The sequence below is a fragment of the Rhinolophus sinicus genome, linkage group LG12 (assembly GCF_036562045.2).
Source record: "Rhinolophus sinicus isolate RSC01 linkage group LG12, ASM3656204v1, whole genome shotgun sequence".
In the NCBI taxonomy this organism is placed as follows: Eukaryota; Metazoa; Chordata; class Mammalia; order Chiroptera; family Rhinolophidae; genus Rhinolophus; species Rhinolophus sinicus.
Window position 1 is genome coordinate 19,964,531 of NC_133761.1, and position 21,893 is coordinate 19,986,423.

At 31.2% G+C, this 21,893-nt stretch overlaps 1 protein-coding gene across 6 annotated transcripts in view; it reads left to right on the top strand.

Moving 5' to 3' along the window:
- Window positions 1-21,893, top strand: part of CSMD3 (CUB and Sushi multiple domains 3) — a 1,090,811-nt gene that overhangs the window by 123,207 nt on the left and 945,711 nt on the right. For all 6 annotated transcript variants that reach the window (XM_074316364.1, XM_074316366.1, XM_074316365.1 and 3 more), the window contains exon 3: window positions 16,212-16,324. In XM_074316364.1, coding sequence (XP_074172465.1) covers window positions 16,212-16,324 — 113 coding nt within the window. The remainder of the gene's footprint in view (window positions 1-16,211; window positions 16,325-21,893) is intronic.

The window sequence follows — 21,893 nt, forward strand, 5'->3', positions numbered from 1 at the left end:
GCTTTCTGTGAAGCCTGATACATATTGGCTAATGCAAAGATGGAAAATATATTTTCCTTATTTCTTCTGAATCTTTAGAACATTAGCCTTTATATTTAGGTCTATGATTAATCTTAAAGGTGTGCAAGAATCTAGGATCATTTTAATCCATGTGGGTATTATAGCAAATAACAATTGACAAGGCCTATGTTTTTAGAAATCCTAAAAAATGAAATCTGAATAAATGTATGTCCCAGCTGGTTGTTTCTGGGAAGTTATAATTAAGCATATTTGAGGTATTTTTTTAATTGACTACTGGATCAACTAAATTTTGTTAAAGGAGAACTTATTTTTCCTTCCTATTCATATAAAACTATGCTTTACCCCTTTAGTTTTCTTCCTTTGTGATTATCCATAATCTACTTACACCCTCTTGGTAAACAGTTATAAAACATACTTCATTACTGTGGCTATATTCTCTGACCTTTATTCATCCCTTTATTGATATTGGATATCAATTATTTATCCAGTATTTTCTCTCAGTACTTGAGTGATAGATATAAAATAGGATGTAATATACTCTGCTACAATTTCTTACTTTATTAATTATCTGGATTCTTGACATAAGCATAGACTTCACAAGCCTAAGGGACGTAATCAAGGAATAGTAATTAGAATGAATAAACAACAATCTGTAGCTTAAATTCTCACTTGTATAATTGGTAGACTTTTGTTCGTAAAATATCAGTATTCCCATAAATGTTCTTGTGCCATCACACTTGGTTCTCTTTTTACATGATTAATCTTGTCTCCTTCCTTTTCCCCTTTGCTCCCTGAATTTCCCATATAACATTCTAATACTCATATTAAAATCTTTTCTCATCCTAATTGCTGCGCCTTTCATTGTAACACAATGATCTGTCTCCTTTCCTGTAGGTATAATATTGAGGTAGAGAACCGATTTCTGACAAAATTACTAGAAAACAAGGAAATGACTTGGTACACCCTAGAAATAAATGGTCATAGGGTATCCTTCATGGCAGTGTATCCTAGAGACTTAATTATATTCCCAAGTCCCTGTCTTCAAGCTGTAGAACAGGTTTGATTGACAGTGATATAACCCAACATGATTCACTGTACCTGAAGATACCCCCTTCAGAGTTACAACGAGTCCTTCTATCCTGATTATCTCTCTTGTATAATAAAACATTTTGGAATTGCAGGGGCTATGAATGCCTGACCCACTGGCAGAGACATTGTGTGTGTGTGTGTGTGTGTGTGTGTGTGTGTGTGGGTGTGTGTGTGTGTCAATTGCATATGCAATATCTATAATATTAATGAGGTCCACCTAATGTCAATGTGAATTTTACTTACTGTTAATCCCACTATGACCTTGGTAATAGCCTTGTAGAAAAAATACAGACTGCCAAAATAAGAGGAATTTAGGGTAAGAGTGGGATTATCCTTGGAGAAGCTTGAAACAGATGATATATTTTGTTTAGTACCCTCCTCTCCAACACTTTAATTTACTAAAGACTTGTATTGCTATGAGGCATGCACGCGAGGTAGAGAAAAAGCCATTTAAAATTTTGATGCACCTTAGGCAATTAATGACTCTTCTTAGATATTATTCCTCACTTTGGAGCAAATTAATGATTGGATAGATCTCAAGGATGGGGTTTCTAGAACTTTTTTCAATATAAAAGACTCTTTCAAATCTGAGTAAGGCAAGGATTCAAGAGTATACACAATCATTTGTTGTTTATACTAGGCATGTTGCCAAAAAGAATTGAGGTGGCTTGTAGTGAAGAAACAGACTAAATTAAACCATTAAAACAGAGGTTAGAACATAAAACAAAAGTTGTCAACAAGCAAGTGTAACTACTTTGTTCCATGAATAATATTCATTCAATCTTTTATAGCAAATCTGTGAAACATTTACTTTTGTTAGTCTGCTTTTAGTAAAAGAGCACTGATATCCTTAAAGCAAACTATATATGGTGTCAATAAATCACTAACTAGTGGTATTTCTTGTGCATGTACCTTACTCTCCATAAGTATTCTTTTTTCCCCACGTGTAAAACGGCGTAATCAAAATGCCTGTTTGAATATCACAAGAGAGTAAACTGATGTTCTTATAAACATAAATGTTTTTAGCTAAATAAAATTTAATATAGCAATTTCAAACCCTAAACAGAAATTTTCAAGTAGAAATCCAGATTAATTATTTGGGAATTTTTTTTTAGATTTGTTAATATGTGCTATTCTAAGAGAAGCTACAGATAATCTTTCTTTTAAAAACTAACATTTTTAGGAATACACACTGTTATTCTGTTAACATACAATTCTCATAACATCATTTCAGATATTCTTTTCAATACTTCTATTATACAAATGGAAAAATTATATTTTAGAAATATTCATAACTTCTCCAAGATTTCAAAATTAGGCTTTCAAGAGAACAAAGTTTGAATCTAAAGAGGTTAGAGAACAGCTAATTGGTTATATTTATTTACACTTTTCAGGAATACCATTTTTTGAATGATGGATTAGAAAATTTACTTTAAACTAAACCACTACGGAATCCAATAATTTTTATTGGCCACATATTTTATAAAGTCATTTTACTAAATCTAAATTAAAACATCAAGAACATTATGGGCCCATCTTCATATAGGATCCACTTTATTAAAAAATCACCTATTCACTAACATAACCTGCCTTCAAAGCTATATTTGTGTCATAAAAATAACTGTATAGAAGAGAACTAATTATTCTTTAATAGATGTTTAAAGTTTGGTGTTTGTAAGATATGTAGAAATTATTGAGCACATATAGAAAAATAATTAAATATTTAACATAAAAATAGATAAAGCATAGCTGCATAGGTTGCCTTTTTAGAAATATTGAACACATTTCAATTTTATTTTTAGAAAAAAAATCACAAGTTAACTGTACGTAAATTAAAAATGGCATATCAAATTTTTCATTTTAATTGATTTTATAAAATATTATAATGCTAATTTGGGCTAAAGTTTGGGAAGACAAAATGAATTTAGGGATTCAATAAACTTACATAATAATTTTCTATATAATCTTCCTCACTAAGTTCATATTTAAAAACAATAATATTGTGAATAGAAGACATTGTAAATGTGTACACATACAGACACCAAACATAGGGACTTTACAAAAATTAGTGGCGAAATCTAGTGATAAAATATTGTTATTCTCAACCTATATTAATATCAATGCATTATATTTGTATTATATCTTTCTTTTAAAAATATTTTCTTGAGATATTTGAAAAACAGATAAAATTTCCGAATCCTGCTGTATATTTGACACATTGCTTGGTGAAGAGAAGGACTAAAAATGCATAGAATATGGAAACTTGCCACAGTAGCTACTAATAAAATTGTGATAATTAAAAAAGAATACATGACTAAATTACAGCAACCTCATTCATTCCTTTTTAAAATAGTGTTTGCTAATTTAAAAAGTCAAATTATTTCTGCGTGAGACAGGATTGTTGAAAATACTCAGCCAAATAGAAAAGCAGTATTAATACCTCACTTACCTACAGATCTAATGGGATACTGGTACTAACACACCTTTTACTCTACCAATTATATTTCCACATGGATTTCCTATATTCTCTTTACTCTCTTTTAACTATGTAACATACCATTTATGAAGCATTATATTAGAATGAATACCAATAAGCCTACCATGTAAAAAGGAGAGCCAATATTTATTTCTTCTCCATCCCATCCTTGTCCTTACTCTGACTTCTCACCAATAACAAGCATTCCCATATTATGGTCATTATTTCCATATTTTTATAAAAATATAGCTTAATCACACATGAAATTATCCCTATACATCATAAAGTTTAACTTTGCTTATTTATTTGAAAGTTTTATAAAATATATATCAAACAGTTATAGTTTTCTGGGACTTGCTTATTTGACTCAACGTAATATTTCTGAGAGTCATCCATGTTGTAGCACATTGCTGTAGTTTATCCATTTTTATTCGATCTTATGCACATATTATACTTCAGTTATGAATACACTATGTTATTTTTCTATTTTCTAAAATATATTCATATGTATTGTTTTTTAGTTTTGCTTTTACAAATAATGTGTCTGTGAATAAATTAGTTTATATTTTCTGATACAAAGTACAAGAGATTCTCTCAGATCTCAGAGTAAAATGGCTGATCCAGTGCATACAGAAAATGCAATTGTTCAAATTTATGTAATGCTCCTTGTTCTCCTAAGTGGTCAGACCATTTTACCATATCATTAACAATGTATACTGAATGATTTTTAATGTATAATGTCTCTACATTGGGCATATTTCAACACAGAATTTTTCAGGATCTTGATTTTTGACAATCCTTTGGGAGTAAAATGGTCTCATGGTTTGAATTTATATTTTTCTGATTGCAATGAGCTTGAGATTCTCAGGTTCACGTGACACTCCTGAGGGTTTGGATTTAAGAAAGAAGACATGAGTCAAATAAAATCCCAGATTATTTTGCCATGAAAGGGTGAAAAAATTATATTTGTATTTTTCTGGATGAACAAGAGAATGCTCATATTGGGCTGGGGCTGGAAACAAGAAGTTTGATTTGGAAAGAAAGAAAAACACATTGACAGAGACAATAATTCAGTGGTTACCAGAGGATAAGAGGATAGGGGTGGTAGCAGAGGGTAAACAGGGTCAAATATATAGTGATGGAAGAACTGACTCTGGATGGTGAGCACACAGTGTGATATATGGATGATGTGTTATAGAAATGTACTCTTGAGACCTATATAATTTTACTAACCATTGTCATCCCAATGAATTTAATAATTAAAAAAGATAAATATATTCTTCCAAAAACATTTTGAGAACATCCTGTTTTCCAGGCCATTATTCCGGGCCTAGGCATTGTGGGTGCAGACAATTTATCCACACTGGTAGTACTTACATTCTATTGAAAACAGATGGACCATACACAAGGGAATTGATTAGGCAGATAGTGGTAAGTACTCTGGAAGTCATTGGTGGATTTTGGATGTCATTGGAGAAGACACATGAATCAACATGTATTTTGAAAGGATCACTCTGGTAATGAAGCAGAGGGTATACTAGGAAAGAGATGTTTGCAAGTGGACAACAGGAACTGAGGAGACTAATGAAGTAATCAAGGTAAGAGATGATGGTGACTGGCAGAAGCAAAGGAGGCAGTGAGGAGTCATCCTATATATTGTGAATATTTTGTGACATTAGAGACCATATATGCCACTGAATTATTAGATGCAGGGACTGTGTGAGAGAGATATCAAGAAGACTCCAGGGCTTTTTAGCCTAAACAACAAGACTGAAATTTACTGAAAAGAGGATACAGAGGAAGGGACAGGTTTTGAATTGAAATTTAAATTTTGGACATATATGTGCTTTAGACATGAAAGCAGGAATGTAACATAGTGATCAGATATACAGGTGTGGAGGTAAGGTAAGAGGTTGTCTAGAGACATAAATGTTTCCCCTATCTAAAGATGTATGTTATAATACCCAGAGCAAAATTTCATAGTAGAAATAGGAAAGTCATGTCTTTGCCCATATGTATATAAAGTACCTCGCTAGAATGAAGTTATGTCATAGTTATAAAGATCATTGGAACATAACAAAGAGAATGTGTTTCTGTGATTTTAAAATGGAACTCCAAAATAATATGCCTGCTTGAACAGCTTATTTTTTCTTGGACATTACAAAAATTATTGAGAAATTGTATAGTGTTTTTTTCATCTATATTTTCCCTGCTCTGTCTCCTCTACACTCCTTTTGTCCTTCTCTTCTCATTTGTTATTCATTCTTTCTTATCATTTTGTTGACACATTAACTCATTTTATAAGTATTGCCTCCATTATAACTATCTAAATATTAAGTCTGACTACAATTAATACTATTATGTTAAATACAGTGCTGTCTCATATGCTACATCAAAAATTATATTTTTGTCACATTCAGAAGAATATTCAAAATTTCCCACAAAATCAGCAAATTAAGTCAACGTGTAAATTAAGTCAATTCCTTCCTATGCCCCATAGGACTAAGAAAAATAATTGATTATGGTCTTCCATAAAATTGTCCAATTTAAATTTATAGAAAGATATTTCTGCACAGTATTTAGTTTCTAAATATATCTACCCATAAATAGTTAATGGATGTACTTCTGTTTTATCTGTATCTTTGTTTATCTAATGATAAAAATGCATTATTTAATTCTTTCTCAAATCATCTATCATCATTTACAAAAGACTATAGAAATATTTTGAATATAAATTATTTTATACTTATTCCATGCACTATTTTATGCACATTATTATTTAATATTATATTTGCCAGTGTCCTCTGCTTTAGGAACCCAATAGTTATAAATTCAATTGCTTTTTGTCTTTTCTTCCTTCACTCCTTATAAAAAATAAACTATTTCTATGATTCTTATGATATTCTATCAAAATTTCATCCAAATTCCAGAGTTATGCAGATTTCCTCAAGAAAAAGAAACAATGTCTATGTTATAATATAAAATTATTTGAACTTAGGTAAGCATTACAAATTCAATACCTAGGACATATTAAGTTTTGAAATATGATAATGAAATTGTGATTTTTAGTCATAAACAGATTGTTTTTCCAAAAAACTATTTTATGCTATTCTAACTTTATCCATGACACATAAGTAGAAGGAGCTTGACAAATGGAGATGTAAATAAGCAAATACTCAGGTTGTTGTTGCTATTTTCATTATGACATAGTCACTAGCATTTGTCTATATTTATTTTACTCTCTTTAAATTTTTCATATTAGAATACACACTTACTTCAAATAAAATATACTCCTTAACTCTAACTCATATTTTATAGATGACTATATACCACTTTGAATACAGATAATGACTTTTTTTTAATACTCTATAGTATCTGATACATCATTGGCTATTAGTTGGGGAACAAACATCTTGAGTCCCAGGACAATCTTGTGTATTTTTTGCCTCTTTTCCCAGTGCAATTGTTAACAAGGTGTTTTCAAAGGTGTCCCAACTTGAAAAAAGATGTAGATATTTGGCTATCTATTAGCTTTATAGAAATAATTCACTATTTTTATTTTGTCCATGCAGGATTCATGGTTACCTTAACTTACCTTCTCACAGGGGGACTCTATTAACTTTTAAAGCAACATGATCCTTAATGTTCTCCTTAAATGTAGTGTTTTAAAAAATGTACTTTAATTGTACCAATCAGTTTCTACCATAGTTATCAAGGAAATGTTAAATAATTAAAATGAGCTACTTTGCTCCAAGCACTCCAATTTTATTGTCATAGTTTTAACTTACCAATAATGGTAAAAAACAAACAAACAAACATATATTACTGCTTCTAATGTTTAAAACAGGTAAAGAAGAATCATAGTGCAACATCTATTGCAACTTCATATCACATTTCCACATTTTATTAAAACTAAATTACATACATTTGTTAGTTTATTAAAATATAATTAATTGATAATTTCCATGTTAGTAAATATCACTCAAGATTCTCTAAGGTATTGAAAATTAAACATCAAGATATATAAAGACATTATTTCTTAAAAGATCGAATATTTATATAATTAACTATGTTTGCTAATATTTATTGAACTTCATCGTCTTCAGTGTTATAAAGTGGAAAGTTTTACAATTCTTTATCTTGATAATGTAAAAGGGTGATTTTTAAAAAATGTTTTATATATAGTAAAGCAGTTCATAACAGCATATGAAGTAATTTATTATTCAATTTTAACCAGTTGTCTAATTTAAAATGTTTGGATCAAAATTACAATTATTATTTTCAAATAATAGATTAATGGACTGAATAGTTTTGCTTTCAACATTAAAAATTATCATTTGATAGCACTAAATTAGTTCATAAATCATGTCCAAATTCACTAATTATGTAGAGAAATGACTGCACATATGTTCTGTGTCACTGCATTCTCATATTAATTTTTCTCTATGATGCATTCCAATGAAGATAAATTATAATTGTATTTAACCTAAGATGATCAGAGAAAGTTTGCAAGATGCTATGCATTCACCAGTTGTATGTTTGTTTTAGATAGATAGATAGATACATACATAGATACATAGATAGATGCATAGATAGATACATAGATAGATAGATATAGATAGATAGATAGATAGATAGATAGATAGATAGATAGATAGATAGATAGATAGAGATAATGTCAAAGGGCAGTTGTGAACATTTTTGTGAAAGTGGTGTTGGGCACAATGGGTATAACTAATGGACACGTATATCTTGTAAGAGTAGTTATGTCCTCAACTACTTCTATCCAACAGCATTGAAATAAAATAAAAATGACATAAAAACAGGAAAAAAAAACTTCTGAAAAAGTCACCACTTTTCTAAATTTTAGAATATGTAGATTAAATTGTATGTCTTTATCAGACCATAATCATCACCAGCATAAATCTATGAGGTAGGACAATTAAGTTTGCAATTTTATCCTAGAAAAAGTGCTACATACCTCATTGCTGACTATCACTACTATCACTTTCCAAGTACTCCCCTTGGGAAGCTATGCACTGATGCTAGTGCCTAGTCCACTCTTCAAAGCAATTTTGGAAATCTTTTTCTGGAATGGTCATCAGAGCTGTCATCATATTACCCTGGATGTCCTGAATGCCATCAAAATGTTTTCCTTTCAATATTTCCTGTATCTTGGGGTAAAGGAAGAAGTCATTGGGGGCCAGATCAAATGAGTATGGAGAATGTTCCAATATAGTTATTTTGCTAAAAACTCCTCACAGACAGTACGGGTGAGTTGGTGCATTGTCATGATCCAAGAGCCATGAATTGTTGTCAAAAAGTTCAATTCGTTTTCATCTGTTTCACGCAGCCTTTTCAGTTAACTTGGTTAACTGTTGTCCAGTTGGTACAAATTCAAAATGAATAATCTCTCTAATATCAAAAAAGGTTAGCAACAGCATTGAAAACAAGTTCACGAACTTAATTGCCAGACCTCTATATATTTGAAAATCTCCAATTGCAATATTCTATTAATTTACCATATTTCCCCAAAAATAAGACCTAACCAGAAAATAAGCCAGAGCATGATATTTCAGGATGCTCGTAATATAAAATAAGCCCTAATGCGTCTTTTGGAGCATCCAAAAATTAATGTAAGACATGGTCTTGTTTTCAGAGAAATATGGTAGGGCTTATTTTATATTATGAGCATCCTGAAAAGAATCATGCTAGGACTTATTTTCCGGTTAGGTCTTATTTTCAGGGAAACATGGTATGTACCATATAATATTACTTGTTAATACATTATTTACATATCTAAGTCTATAACCCTGGTGAGTGGCATGGAATCTCAAAAACATTACTATAATTGTTTTAGTTTAATTAAAAGTACAATTTGTCTTCATCACTGGAACATGTCATAAAGAATATAGAGTATGTATATATAGTATGCATCTATGTGGGGACATTGATTGCATGTGCAGTCATTTCTTTTTTTAAAGCAAAACTTTTAATGTCTGGAAAAAAAAGACAATTAAAATTCTACGCTTGTAATATACACGTGTTTTAAATACATAGATAAATAATATCCGTCATATAAACTTCATGTTTGGCTAAATCTGAGGGATCATCTTTAATGCTTTTTTGGGAAATAGAAAGAGTCATTAATTTTTAATTAAATTCTTATTGATGTGCATTAGATGAATGGCTCAAAGAGTTGTCAGTATGGAAGAAAGCAAAGTGTACATTTCTAAAGTCATGTTTATTTATTATTTTTTATCTGAATGTAGAGGACCCATAAAGAAATATAATTAAAGTCATATGATAACTTGTGTATAATACTGTCTGTGTCTTTGAAATGTACCAAAAAGGATTTCAGGGTTTGTGGAGATGGGGGGGATCACTTGACTCAATCTCAGGAATTACAAATTCCTAAAGACACAGGTGTTTTCGTCTGGTCCCTTCATCTCTTTGTCTCTTCCTCCCCCCTACTATCCCTCCCTCTCTCCCTTTCTTTCTCCCTCCATCTTCCTAATTGAAAATCTCTATTAATGACTGGGGATGTAATAATGCTCTTATCTCTTTTTTCGTCATAGTTTTGCCTTAAACTTACCTTAAGCAAACAGCATATAATTGGTCTTTACTAACTTTATATACAAAATAATCAAAAGTTCTATGAATGCTAAAATTGGAGGAAAGAAAAAAATCAACAACTTAGAAAAACCTAATAGCATATACTTGAGGGATTAGACTTGTTCAAATAATCCAAGTTTATTGTAAGTATCAATAATTGGATGCTACAGGGATAAAATTCTGATAGGGGTGTGAAACAACTTTCTAATTGTTACATCTGTCATCAAGAGTGGATAACAATAGTAGCAAATACTTTTGTAGTGCTTGCTAAATCCAGACATTGTTCCAAGTGATGTTCTTGTATTAACTTATTTAAAACTGACAAGAACTTAAACGGTAGGTTTTTAAGACTTTCATCTACATTTTGCTCCTTGGGAAACAGAAGGTGAGGGAAATTACCTGCCAAAAGCCACACAATAGCAAATGAGATTTATTCCAACATGGAGATTTACTCTAGGAAGTCCACTCAAATCTTATTACTTAATGTGTTTATATTAAATTGATGAGCCCTGCATAGGTTCATTGTCAAAATAATTATAGGAGCATTAATATTCAGCATGTGTTACGCACCATGCAAAATTTGTACAAGCATTATCCCATTTAATTCTCACATTGTTACAATGGGACTATTCCTAGTATTAACCTCATTTTATACAAAATTTATTTGGATAAAATAGTTTCCCTAATATTAAATTGCTGATAAGCAGCAGAATATATGTTTTCCAATTATATACTATACTCATAGCATCCATACTCATTGTCAGTAACTTCAAGTGCATCTTAAAAACCCCAAACTTTGGAAACAATATGTTCATTAACAACTGCAGGTGTTTTGGCAAGGTGGGACACCGGAAAATGGATTCAAATTTTTGAAATTGATTAATTGTCTATCTTTTCTGTACATCAGGTTTTCTCAGTGGTTCAACTAGACTGCCTTTGGAATTATGGTCATTTATAGCTTTCAAGATAAATGATGCAATGAATGAAAAAAAAGAGGATCAGGAAGCAGACATTAGAAAAGTCGGCAGTATACGCAGCAGACAGAGAAGTTGAAAATGTTGAATTAAAAACAAAAAAACACACAACAATCTAGTAATATATTGCATGGTTCTTGGATGAAACATTGATCCTGAAGTTGAAACTCCAAGGTCACTGGAAAGAATGAGTTTTATGTAGATGGCGTGACTCTAGATATAATGAGTTGAGGACATTCTCAAGCTGTTTTTTGAGAGAAGAAAACATTTTCTTCGTTGGATAGAAGTTTTATAGTATTTGTGCATTTCAGGGTTCAGACAAAAAGAAAAAAAATCTGAAATACTTAAAGCAGAAAATGATTTAATAATAATAATTCTGACTTTAAGTCTGGGATGTGAAAGCCAGGGAAAACCTTCACTAAGTATCAGGAATATGGAATTTGCAGAAATTGTGGGGAAACAGCAGTGATGAGCTCAATTTTTTGCAGCACCCAAACAATTGTTTTAAACAACGAGAACTGACTTTGGGTGGTGAACACACAATGTGAGATAGATAGATAGATAGATAGATAGATAGATAGATAGATAGATAGATAGATAGATAGATATAGACATAGACATAGACATAGACATAGACATAGACATAGACATAGACATAGACATAGACATAGACATAGACATAGATATAGATATAGATATAGATATAGATATATATGGTGTAGTCCAGAATTATACACTTGAAACCTATGTAACTTTACTAACCATTGTCACCCCAATAAATTTTAATTAAAAAAAAAAAAAAGAATCCTGGAAACACATTCACTCTAACACACATTGCAGTCCATACATTTACCTGCCAAGACATATTGGTGGCTTACAATTTTAACTTACACTCCAAATCTTATGGAAATGCTTTCATTGGCAAATCTAACAGAGAACACCAATGACAAAGAGACGTTTTCTGGTAAGTATAGTTCTAAAATTTAAAGGCACTTCAATACAGTGGGAAAAATAGAAAACAGTGGAAATGGATGCTGGTTGCCTCCCTATTTATATATATATATAGGTTTACTGTTTTCAAAGTCATATCCATCTATATCTCCCTTAGTCCCTATCCATATCCACATACATGTCAGCATCTATTCCCTTTTCCATATCTATATCTCTACCTAGCACATGGCCCTAAGATTGTGAATTTGCCTTTCTCACATATAATGCCTTCTTTGGGATTTCATATTTGATAGAAGCTTCAGCTCATTTACTCTCTGCAAATGATGTAATTTTTCAAATATTGCCACAGCCATCTTTTCCTTTAATAGTACAATTACTGCCATCTTGACATAACCATGAATTATTGTACTGTGCCTCATGTTCCCCAATATCAATAGAGTATGCATAATTTATTCTTACAGAACAGTCATTACTTTAAATATCTACTTGTTCCTGTGTTTTTCCCATTCATTTTGAAATTAAATAGGTTAAGAGTTTGTTTCAGCAGTGAATTCTTTGTATATCACTTGGGTTATGTTTAAGAACTGTATAGCCAAAGCAAGACTGTAAGATAATTCCTATCCAAAAATCTTACTGTAAGTAACGAGAAGTCACTTAGAGAATGCTGCTGTTATAATACAATTTATCTCAGCCGTAGCGTGACACAGAGTACAGATGAAAGGGCAGTGGATTTTGAATCATAGCACTAACAAAATTAACTTTTAGTGGCTACTTCTTTGGTCCCAGAAAATATGCCAGGGCATTCCATATTGAATTCTCTTATTTAACAATCACAACATTCTGGGATTTGGGTAATGTTAGCAGTTTTATTTTTAAATAAGGCCTTCTCTCCTTCTCTGTCTTTTACCACGTTCCATGTCTGCTTTCCTCCATGTAATTATAAGCACAAATATGCTAATAGCCTTTAATTTAAAACTATGGTTTTTACATTAATTATTTTAATTCAAGTTTAAAATATTGTAATCAGCTGATAGGCACACTAAATATATACATGTATTCTTAAAGAAATCTTTGATTACATTGTCAGAGATAGTATAAATCTAGTCATACTTGATTTTCAAGTCTTCCAGAAATAATAAAACCTCACTGTTAAAAATTGATAAACATTTACACAATTAGACAGGTACCATTCTTTTCCATCAACCTTGACTATTTCTATTACATTAAACTGTAAAACGTCACGTTAATTGCCATTAATTTTTTTTTAATATTTTAATGAAGAGCCTATTATTTAAAGAACGTATGCATTAACATTTAAAATGACTTTCTTATAATTTAAATTTGCATTACATTTGCATTAATTACAAAATATTGTATTACTATTCATATTAGTCATTGATATAGTTATGATAATCATTTAATTCTCTTTGTAACTAGTTACTGCATACAATGTGAAATATCATTAATGTTTCTGAACATTTGTAAGAGGAAACACTTAAGGAATGTTTTCATCTAAAAGGGGCCATGAGAAGTGATAGGATCACTCTAAGTTTGTGATTTTTAAAACATAGAACAGCCTCTGATTAGTGTTTCACCTAGTGAAAAACAAAATACTAAGATATGATTGGGGTGTATGTGGGATTATGGTGAAGGGAGAATAGGGTTATAAATGAGAAACTATTAAATGCTAAATGAAACAACTGACATATTGAGTCATACTGTCACATGAAAGAATCTTCTGGAACAATGGTCATAAACTAGTCCTGGTCCTTGACAAAATATTCATAACAGTGAAATATAAAAAAATAGAGGAAATGTTGCAAATTTTCATGAAGCTAAATGTAGTAAGATAAATGGCTGTCCTTTAATCTGAGCTTTCATGCATTTTCAAGGACCATATTTATGGTAAGAGAAAACATTGATTGTTGGGATGGCATAAAACAAACTCACTACTTAGCAAACAATACATTTCAATACTATTTCTTGGCCACTTTTCCTAAATTTTTAACTTTTATTAAAAATAATATCTGAAGGGAATTTACATTGCATGATTTCTAGACTTTCCTCTGATATATTTTTTGACTAATCTTATTTAGTTTTTCCCAATAGGGAAATGTATGCTCACCACTGGTAATATTTGCTATAAAGGTATCAACAAGTATAGAGAGTGGTTTTTATTACCTTCCTGGCTTTTAAATCAATGACTGACATCGTGATAGTTATACTGGCCTCAAATGCTTAAAGCTATCATGTGGGTAAAATTGTGTCGTTTCTTATTCCAAACATTTGTTAAGAAATTTATATGACCATTGTGGGGAAATAAAGATGAATTAGATATGCATTCTCCCCTCATGAACAAAATCACAGTGGGAAAAGAAAAATATTCAAGTTAGAAGTTTATCTTTGGTCTACTGCCTACCAGCTGTATTAATTTAAACAATTTACTGATCATGTCTGAGCTATGATGTCTGCAATTGTAAATCAAAGAATACAGGGTTACACTCTGGTATTCTTTTCAAAAGAACATAAAATGTCATTCACTATGCAATTTTATCATATATCAATATAAAAGAAATATAACTGATAATGTAATAATTTAACTATATATATATATTATATATGGTACTAAATTTCACAAGTATTTGAATCAATACAAATGATTCTATGAAAAATATGCCTATCCCCAAAACAGTATGCTTAAGTTCAGGTGAAACACATGTACATTTAAATATTGTAATTTTTAACTCATATTAAAGATACAAATCATATTAATGTTACCTGAAAACTAAGATTTAAACCTACATAATTATATCCTGAAAGGTATTTCAAATGGATGTACATAAGATATACGATCTATCTTTAACTTAACTGAGTTTGATAACATGGTAAAAAATAAGAGTCTTCACATAGACTATTTGAATTTTCTTAATAATTGGAGTTTCTTCACATTCTTATGATTCTTGAGAACACTTTCAAGAACACAAACTTTGGCTTGAGAAAGAAAGTGCTCTGATGGTATTCACAGTCTCCTACCACATCAGTTCATTAATTTAATAGCTATTTATTGAGGATCTCTGACAGGGTATACATTGCATGAAAGCTCTGGTGACAAACTACTGAGTTCCAGCACTGACTTCACAAAGCTTCATGCCCAAAGGAAAGAGATGCTCAACAACTAATCACACACATAAACATTAAATGATAATATGGACTCTTGTAAAGAAAAGTAACTAATGGCATTCATATATGGACAAGTTTCTTTTTTTTTTAATTAAAATTTATTGGGGTGACAATGGTTAGTAAAATTGGTTTCAAGTGTACAATTCTATAATACATCATCTATATATCACAATATGTGTTCACCACCCAGAGTCAGTTCTCCTCCCATCACCATATATTTGACCCCCTTTACCCTCAGGTACCACCTCTATTCCCCCTTAACCTCTAGTAATCACTAACCTGCTGTCTGTGTCTATGAGTTTTCGTTTCTTTATTTATCTTGTTTCTTTGTTGCCTTCAGTTTTATATCCCACATATGAATGAAGTCATATGGTTCCTGACATTTTCTGTCTGACTTATTTTGCTTAGCATAATAATCTCAAGATCCATCCATGTTGTAACAAACGGCACTATTTCATCTTTCATTGTGGCAGAGTAATATTCTTGTGTATATACTCTTTACGTGTATTTTAAATTATCTGGAAAATAATTTTTTTGACAAAAATGTTTTCTAAATGTTCAGTTGTTAAAATCAGTGGCATAAAATACACACAAACACATATTCTCATAACTCATTTCCCAAAGTTTGAATTAATCAGTATTTTCATATAGGTGACATGTACGATAGATATAATAAACAGTAATACACACATATACATAAATAATACATTAATATATTCATACATATATTACAGCAGTTGCTTTTGATGAGTGAGTTCTAATCAACCTGTCATAAATGTGTATATATACATATGTATTTATTTATACAAAGCTTGGGGATTTGATAAATTGACTTTTAATGCTCTTTGAACTCTACTAGGTAAAATGTCTATGACTCTAACAAGTAATTTCATTTATGTTTTTAGGTTAACAGGATTCCATCTGCCACCACCAGTGACAAGTACCAAATCTGTGTTCTCACTACGTTTGACCAGTGACTTTGCAGTTAGTGCTCATGGGTTTAAAGTATATTATGAAGGTAAGTGACGATAATATGAAAGGACCACTGTTCAGTCTAATGTAGTCAAACCAAAATCATTCAGGGTGTAAATGGAAGAATCACCCAAAAGGAAGATGCAGTTCATCCTGTTATCTCAAATCCTGTCCCTAGATTCACTTTCTTGTTAATCATTAATATATAATAAAATGCTAGAATTAGCACACTTTAATGTTTCACAACTATGGGCCTAGATATAGAAAAGTCTTTCCTTTGAAACTTTTTTGGAGATGAACCACAGTGTTAGAGATGAACAAAATGGAATAAAATGTGAGAGTAACAGGAAACTAGTCCTGATTTGAGATTCAGGCATTAGGGCCTCCACCCCATTCTCTGTGCTCTGTCTCTCTGCAAGAAAACAAATTAGTTGTCAGTCTTCTCTGAAAATTGGAGTCAAGAGAAAAAGTCCCTTAAGAGACAAGAATTAATCATCCATTTTAAGCCAGGCTTTCCAGTCCCAGAGATCCATAATTCCTTAACCACAAGGAGGAAAACCAAAAAGCCCTTGCAACTGAAGGTTTTTGTATGGAAATTTGGTACAAACTCCAGACCTGGCATCAAAACCAGACCTGAACTTACTGGAGGCCATTTATAATCTTTACTTATCCCACGTAGTGTGGCAACTCATGTGTTCACTACAGAAATATTGTGTGATAATGGGTTGTTACCACAGCTTCTGAAGCTGTTAAAAATGCACAGAATGTGCATGTTTTTCCTTTTCAAAATGTGAAAAAATCCTGATGGCACAATAATCTATTCCTGAGGGTTTCAGATAGAGGACATAGACTTAAAATTTCTTCTCTATGTGATTTGACAATAACATTTTCATCTAGTTTAGGTAAGAACCCTTCCATTACCAACAGGAATAGTGTATCAGATTTCACCTCACCTCCCCAGGACCATGTTACCAGAATGCATCACACAGGATCTGATATTATCATAAGAAATACACAAACGTAGTAGGAGGGCAGATACTTTCTAAAGCACATAGTAACACAAAATACGATATGTTTAAAAAGCATACTGGAAAACAAGCTCATATAAAATAGAATTGCTTTTGTATAAAGGTTAACAGTTTGCATGTAGGAAAAGTTTGAAACTAAACATTTTATCTAATGCTGTCTTTCTCACTAGAGAGTAAAAATACCCTTTAGCAAACAATTGAGTAAAAAAAAGTACTCTTTTTTTATATTTTAAATAATGTAATTTTGCAGCAGTTTTGAGCACTATTTTCTACTTAATACATTTCTGAACTGTCTTTTGTCTAGCGAGGGAGGATGCATTTCAAGACTTATTTTCCTCCATTGTGATAGTAATAATCATTATTTTTCTAAGGTGCTTTCAAGATAGTTGAATATTTTCATCTTGGCAACTTAATTCATGGTTTAAGATACTATAAACATAAATGGTTTAATTTTAAGTAGTGTTATTTTGGCAACATTGAAGGAGTTAGTAATACAACAATTTTCTATTAAAGGCTCCTTAATAGAAAACCTGTCTCTGTGCATCAAAGCATAAAGATATTTTAGGCTAGTTTATTCTTTCAGTAAGGGCTAAGTGTACTGAAAATGCAGTAACTTGGAAGATGAATTATGATGTTGCCATGTTTTCTGGTTTGACTGTCTAGTTTTATGAACTATACCAAAAAATATTTTCACTGCTCTCCATTGTTTCTACATATGCAACATTAAATTTCTACCTGTCTCTTCTGCTTCAGTGAAATGGACTTATATATCTTCATGGCATTTAAATGTATGTGTGGGAGACCCAGACTTAAAATATAAGGCACTAGGCATTGATTTGTGATGAATATCTTTTACCATGTTATTTGTTTTATATTGCCACCTAAACAAATGACCACAAATTTAGCAGATGAAAACAACAGAAATGTATTATCTCACAGTTCTGTAGGTGAGAAGTCCTGGGTGGTCTCTACTAGTTTCTTTGCTCAGGGTCTTAAAAGGCTGAAATACAAATGTCAGCTGGTTGGGCTCTTGTCAGAAGATTCTGGAAATAATTTACTGCTCATAGCTCCTAGAAGCTTCTCTCTTCCTTGCACTTGGGCCCTACATCTGAGAGCCAACAATGGGAACATTGAGTCCCTTTCATACATGGACTCTGTCTGCCTTCTTCTTCCAATACATCTCTCTACTACTTTCTCTCCTCCTCCTAACCCACCCTAACATCTCTGATTTCACCTGTAGAAGTTTCTTGGCTTTTAAGGGCCTACATAATTATATTGGGCCCATGTGGATAATCAAGGCTAATCTCCCTATGTTAATCCTTAATTATATCTGCAAAGTCCGTTCTGACATATTCACAGTTTAAAGAGATTTTTTTTTATTTTTATTTTTTGCAGGGGTTGGTGGGAAGGGTAAGCCTCCTTTGTCATTTGTGCTACTACAGCATGTGCTACATAGTATATAACAGTTTACAGAGGGGATAGTTACAAATAAGTAATACATAAGTAAATAGTTACTTATTTAACTATGGCCAGTGAGACTGTCAAGGCCAACTGGAATATTGTGAAGTCCAGAAACCTCAGTTTGAAATTTGAAAGCTTGTACTTCACCTCTCCTGTATTTTGGATCCAGGTCATCATCTACAGTTACCTCAAACTATAATTCTGGACTCTACCCATGCTAAAATAAAATTAAATTACTAATCTTGACATTTCTTCTATGTTTATACTTGCATGCTAGTTTGTTGTTTTTTTCAAGATGAGCCTAATGTCTGAATCTCATTCATTTTCATTTCATCTCCCTCTACCTAACCATTTATTATTTTCTTCATCTTTTAAACTTTCCCAAGATGTTTTTCTTTGGATTAGAATTTGTGAGATCTCCATTTATTAGTGATATGTGTACACTTATTTGTGTTTCTCAAACTGCCAACATTAGACACATGCATCAGAATCATCTGGAAAATGTGTTAAAATACAGAGGTCTTGACTCCAATTACATACCCTGAAGCAGACTCTGGAGTGAAACCCTAAAATATACACTCTAATTCAAATTGCAAATCCAAAGTAGAAAAATCGATAAATGTAAATCAGTCTGCGATCTTCACAGAACTTCTCTGTTATTACAAACTTATATTGCACTAGTTCAGCCCATTTATTTTAAAACTGTGGAGGGTGATGCCCCTATTTCACAAACTTTGATCAAGTTTAAGAGCTCTTAACAATTCACTGAAAATACTTTAAAACTTTTTGATGTTGAAGCTGTAAATTATAAATTTCTATGGAAAAATTTCCACATTAATATCTAGCTGTCTATATATTTATGTTTCATTATGATTGTATATTATATACTTTACTTTGTCACTATTTTCCAAAGTTTGTTTCACAAAACTTTGGATTCATATATTTGTTAGTGCTAATAAAACAAATGAGTAAATTACTGTGAAAAGTCTGTGAAACAAAAAAAAAGAGAAACACTACTGTATACTACATTGAATATTCATACAACTATTTTTCAAAACTTGGTAGGATAAAAGTAGTAACATCTCTGTTCTATGAAGCACATGGTGGGAAATTTTCTTACGTCTTTCTAGATCTGCCAAACAGAATTCAAATTATATTCTAGTGTCTGCGGAGTTTTTTGTATAATTGAGTTTTTGTATATTTTTACTTTAAAAAAATGTATAATCACTGAAATAGGTGAAAGAGCATATGGTTATATGCCGTGGAATACCTTATCATTTTAGATTAATTTATTATGCAAACAAAGTAATATAATCCATACATACATACATTTTATACCTATAATATGTACTCATTAAATATTATGGCGTATTATATAAGTGATTAATGTTTGGAAAATTTCAATGAATAATTTCAGCATATATCAGTGAGCCAATTCAATTACCAGAAACAGACATAAAAATAAGAATATAGCCTTGAAATCCACTTCAAACACCAAGTAGTTATTATGCCATAATGATTATTGATGTGTATGACTAAGTAAATAAAAAATTACAGGGATAAAAGGCTCATATTAAGCAGATACATTGTTAATTCATTTTCGCATTTTATTTCAGAAATATAAAAGTTTGGCTAATAACACTACTACTCTTCAGTATCCTTTATTGAGTGATTTCTTTGTTATAGTCACAGTGCTAAAGATTTTATGTCTCTCCCTAAAAATTATTTGAAAAATTATAATGAACAAGAATTTAACAAAGCACTAAACTTAATATAAAAAAAATGTTTAAATGACTTACACATACAAACTATATACATTTTGAAGACTTATTTTATATATGACTATAAACTATAATTCCACTTAGAGTTAAATTGATATGACCACATAAAATTTGGTACAAAATAGAATTACAAAGTAATAATTACTGATAATGTGTATTAAAACATTATGTATCATAAAAACTGAAATATATACTTGCATACACTGTGTGTGACATATTTTATTTGACTTTTTTAAATACTTGACATACAAAATAATATTTATACTATTTACTACTCTATTTAGTTATCTGTCACACATGTTTATTAAAAGTTTACCCTAGAGAACGTCAAATGACTGTAATAAGTTTTAATTTTAGGGGTTATTTTCAGTTCCTAAAGTTTAAAAATTTATACTGCAGTATCAAGAAATTTAATAGAGAACTTACAACTTAGAATCATGTCAATGATGGTTCTGGCAAGACGGTTGAATTGTGGCAAGATAAATTTATAATAAAATTACCTATATAGTGTGCTGGCAATAAAGGTATGTTAACTTCATAAAAGAAGTAATAGGATCTTCACCTTAAATATTTCTAATAATAAATGAGTAATATTGTATTTTAAAAAACACAATATAAGGAGATGTCACACATGCAATGGCATTTTTTATTTCTTGGTCAAATTAAAATTTTTTGCCTTTAGGGATCCGTCGAGCCAGACTGCTTTGGTATTGAAGCACCCTGATTCTAAAATGACCATCTAGCTAAGTCATGAGTGTCTTCTCTCTACTTTAAACAGTGAGAAGTGTTCAAAATCCCAAACCAGAGAATGACACAAATCAGTCTTTTCTTTAAATATCATCTTCAAAATGGAATTAAAAAACAGTGTTGTAAGGAATATGTGGATCTGGTTGGGTTTATACAAACATTTTTTTTTTTAATTTTCAAGTTATTTTACATTTATTACCCAGAAAGACACAAATCACTTTCAGTGTGCTTATAGCAAAACTTCTATAGTACTATCAATGCTATGAATGCTTTTAGACATTGAGTCATAACATTTTAAACATTTCCCATTTCTGCACAGTGTAGCATACCCAACCTCTACAACTAGCTAGGTCACAGCCTTGTTTCCCACCACTGTTTGCCTCAGTTCATGAGACAGTCACATTAACATATACCATATTTCTACATTACTATGCTATTTAAACTATTCTACCTTTAATCTCCCTCTTTTGCTCAGAATACCCTATATACACCTCTTTGTTTGGCCCACTTATTTCTTATCCTTTCAGACTATGTGCAGACCTTAATCAACTCCAGAAAGTCATTTATGGGACCCAAGATTGAGCCCAACAATGCTCAA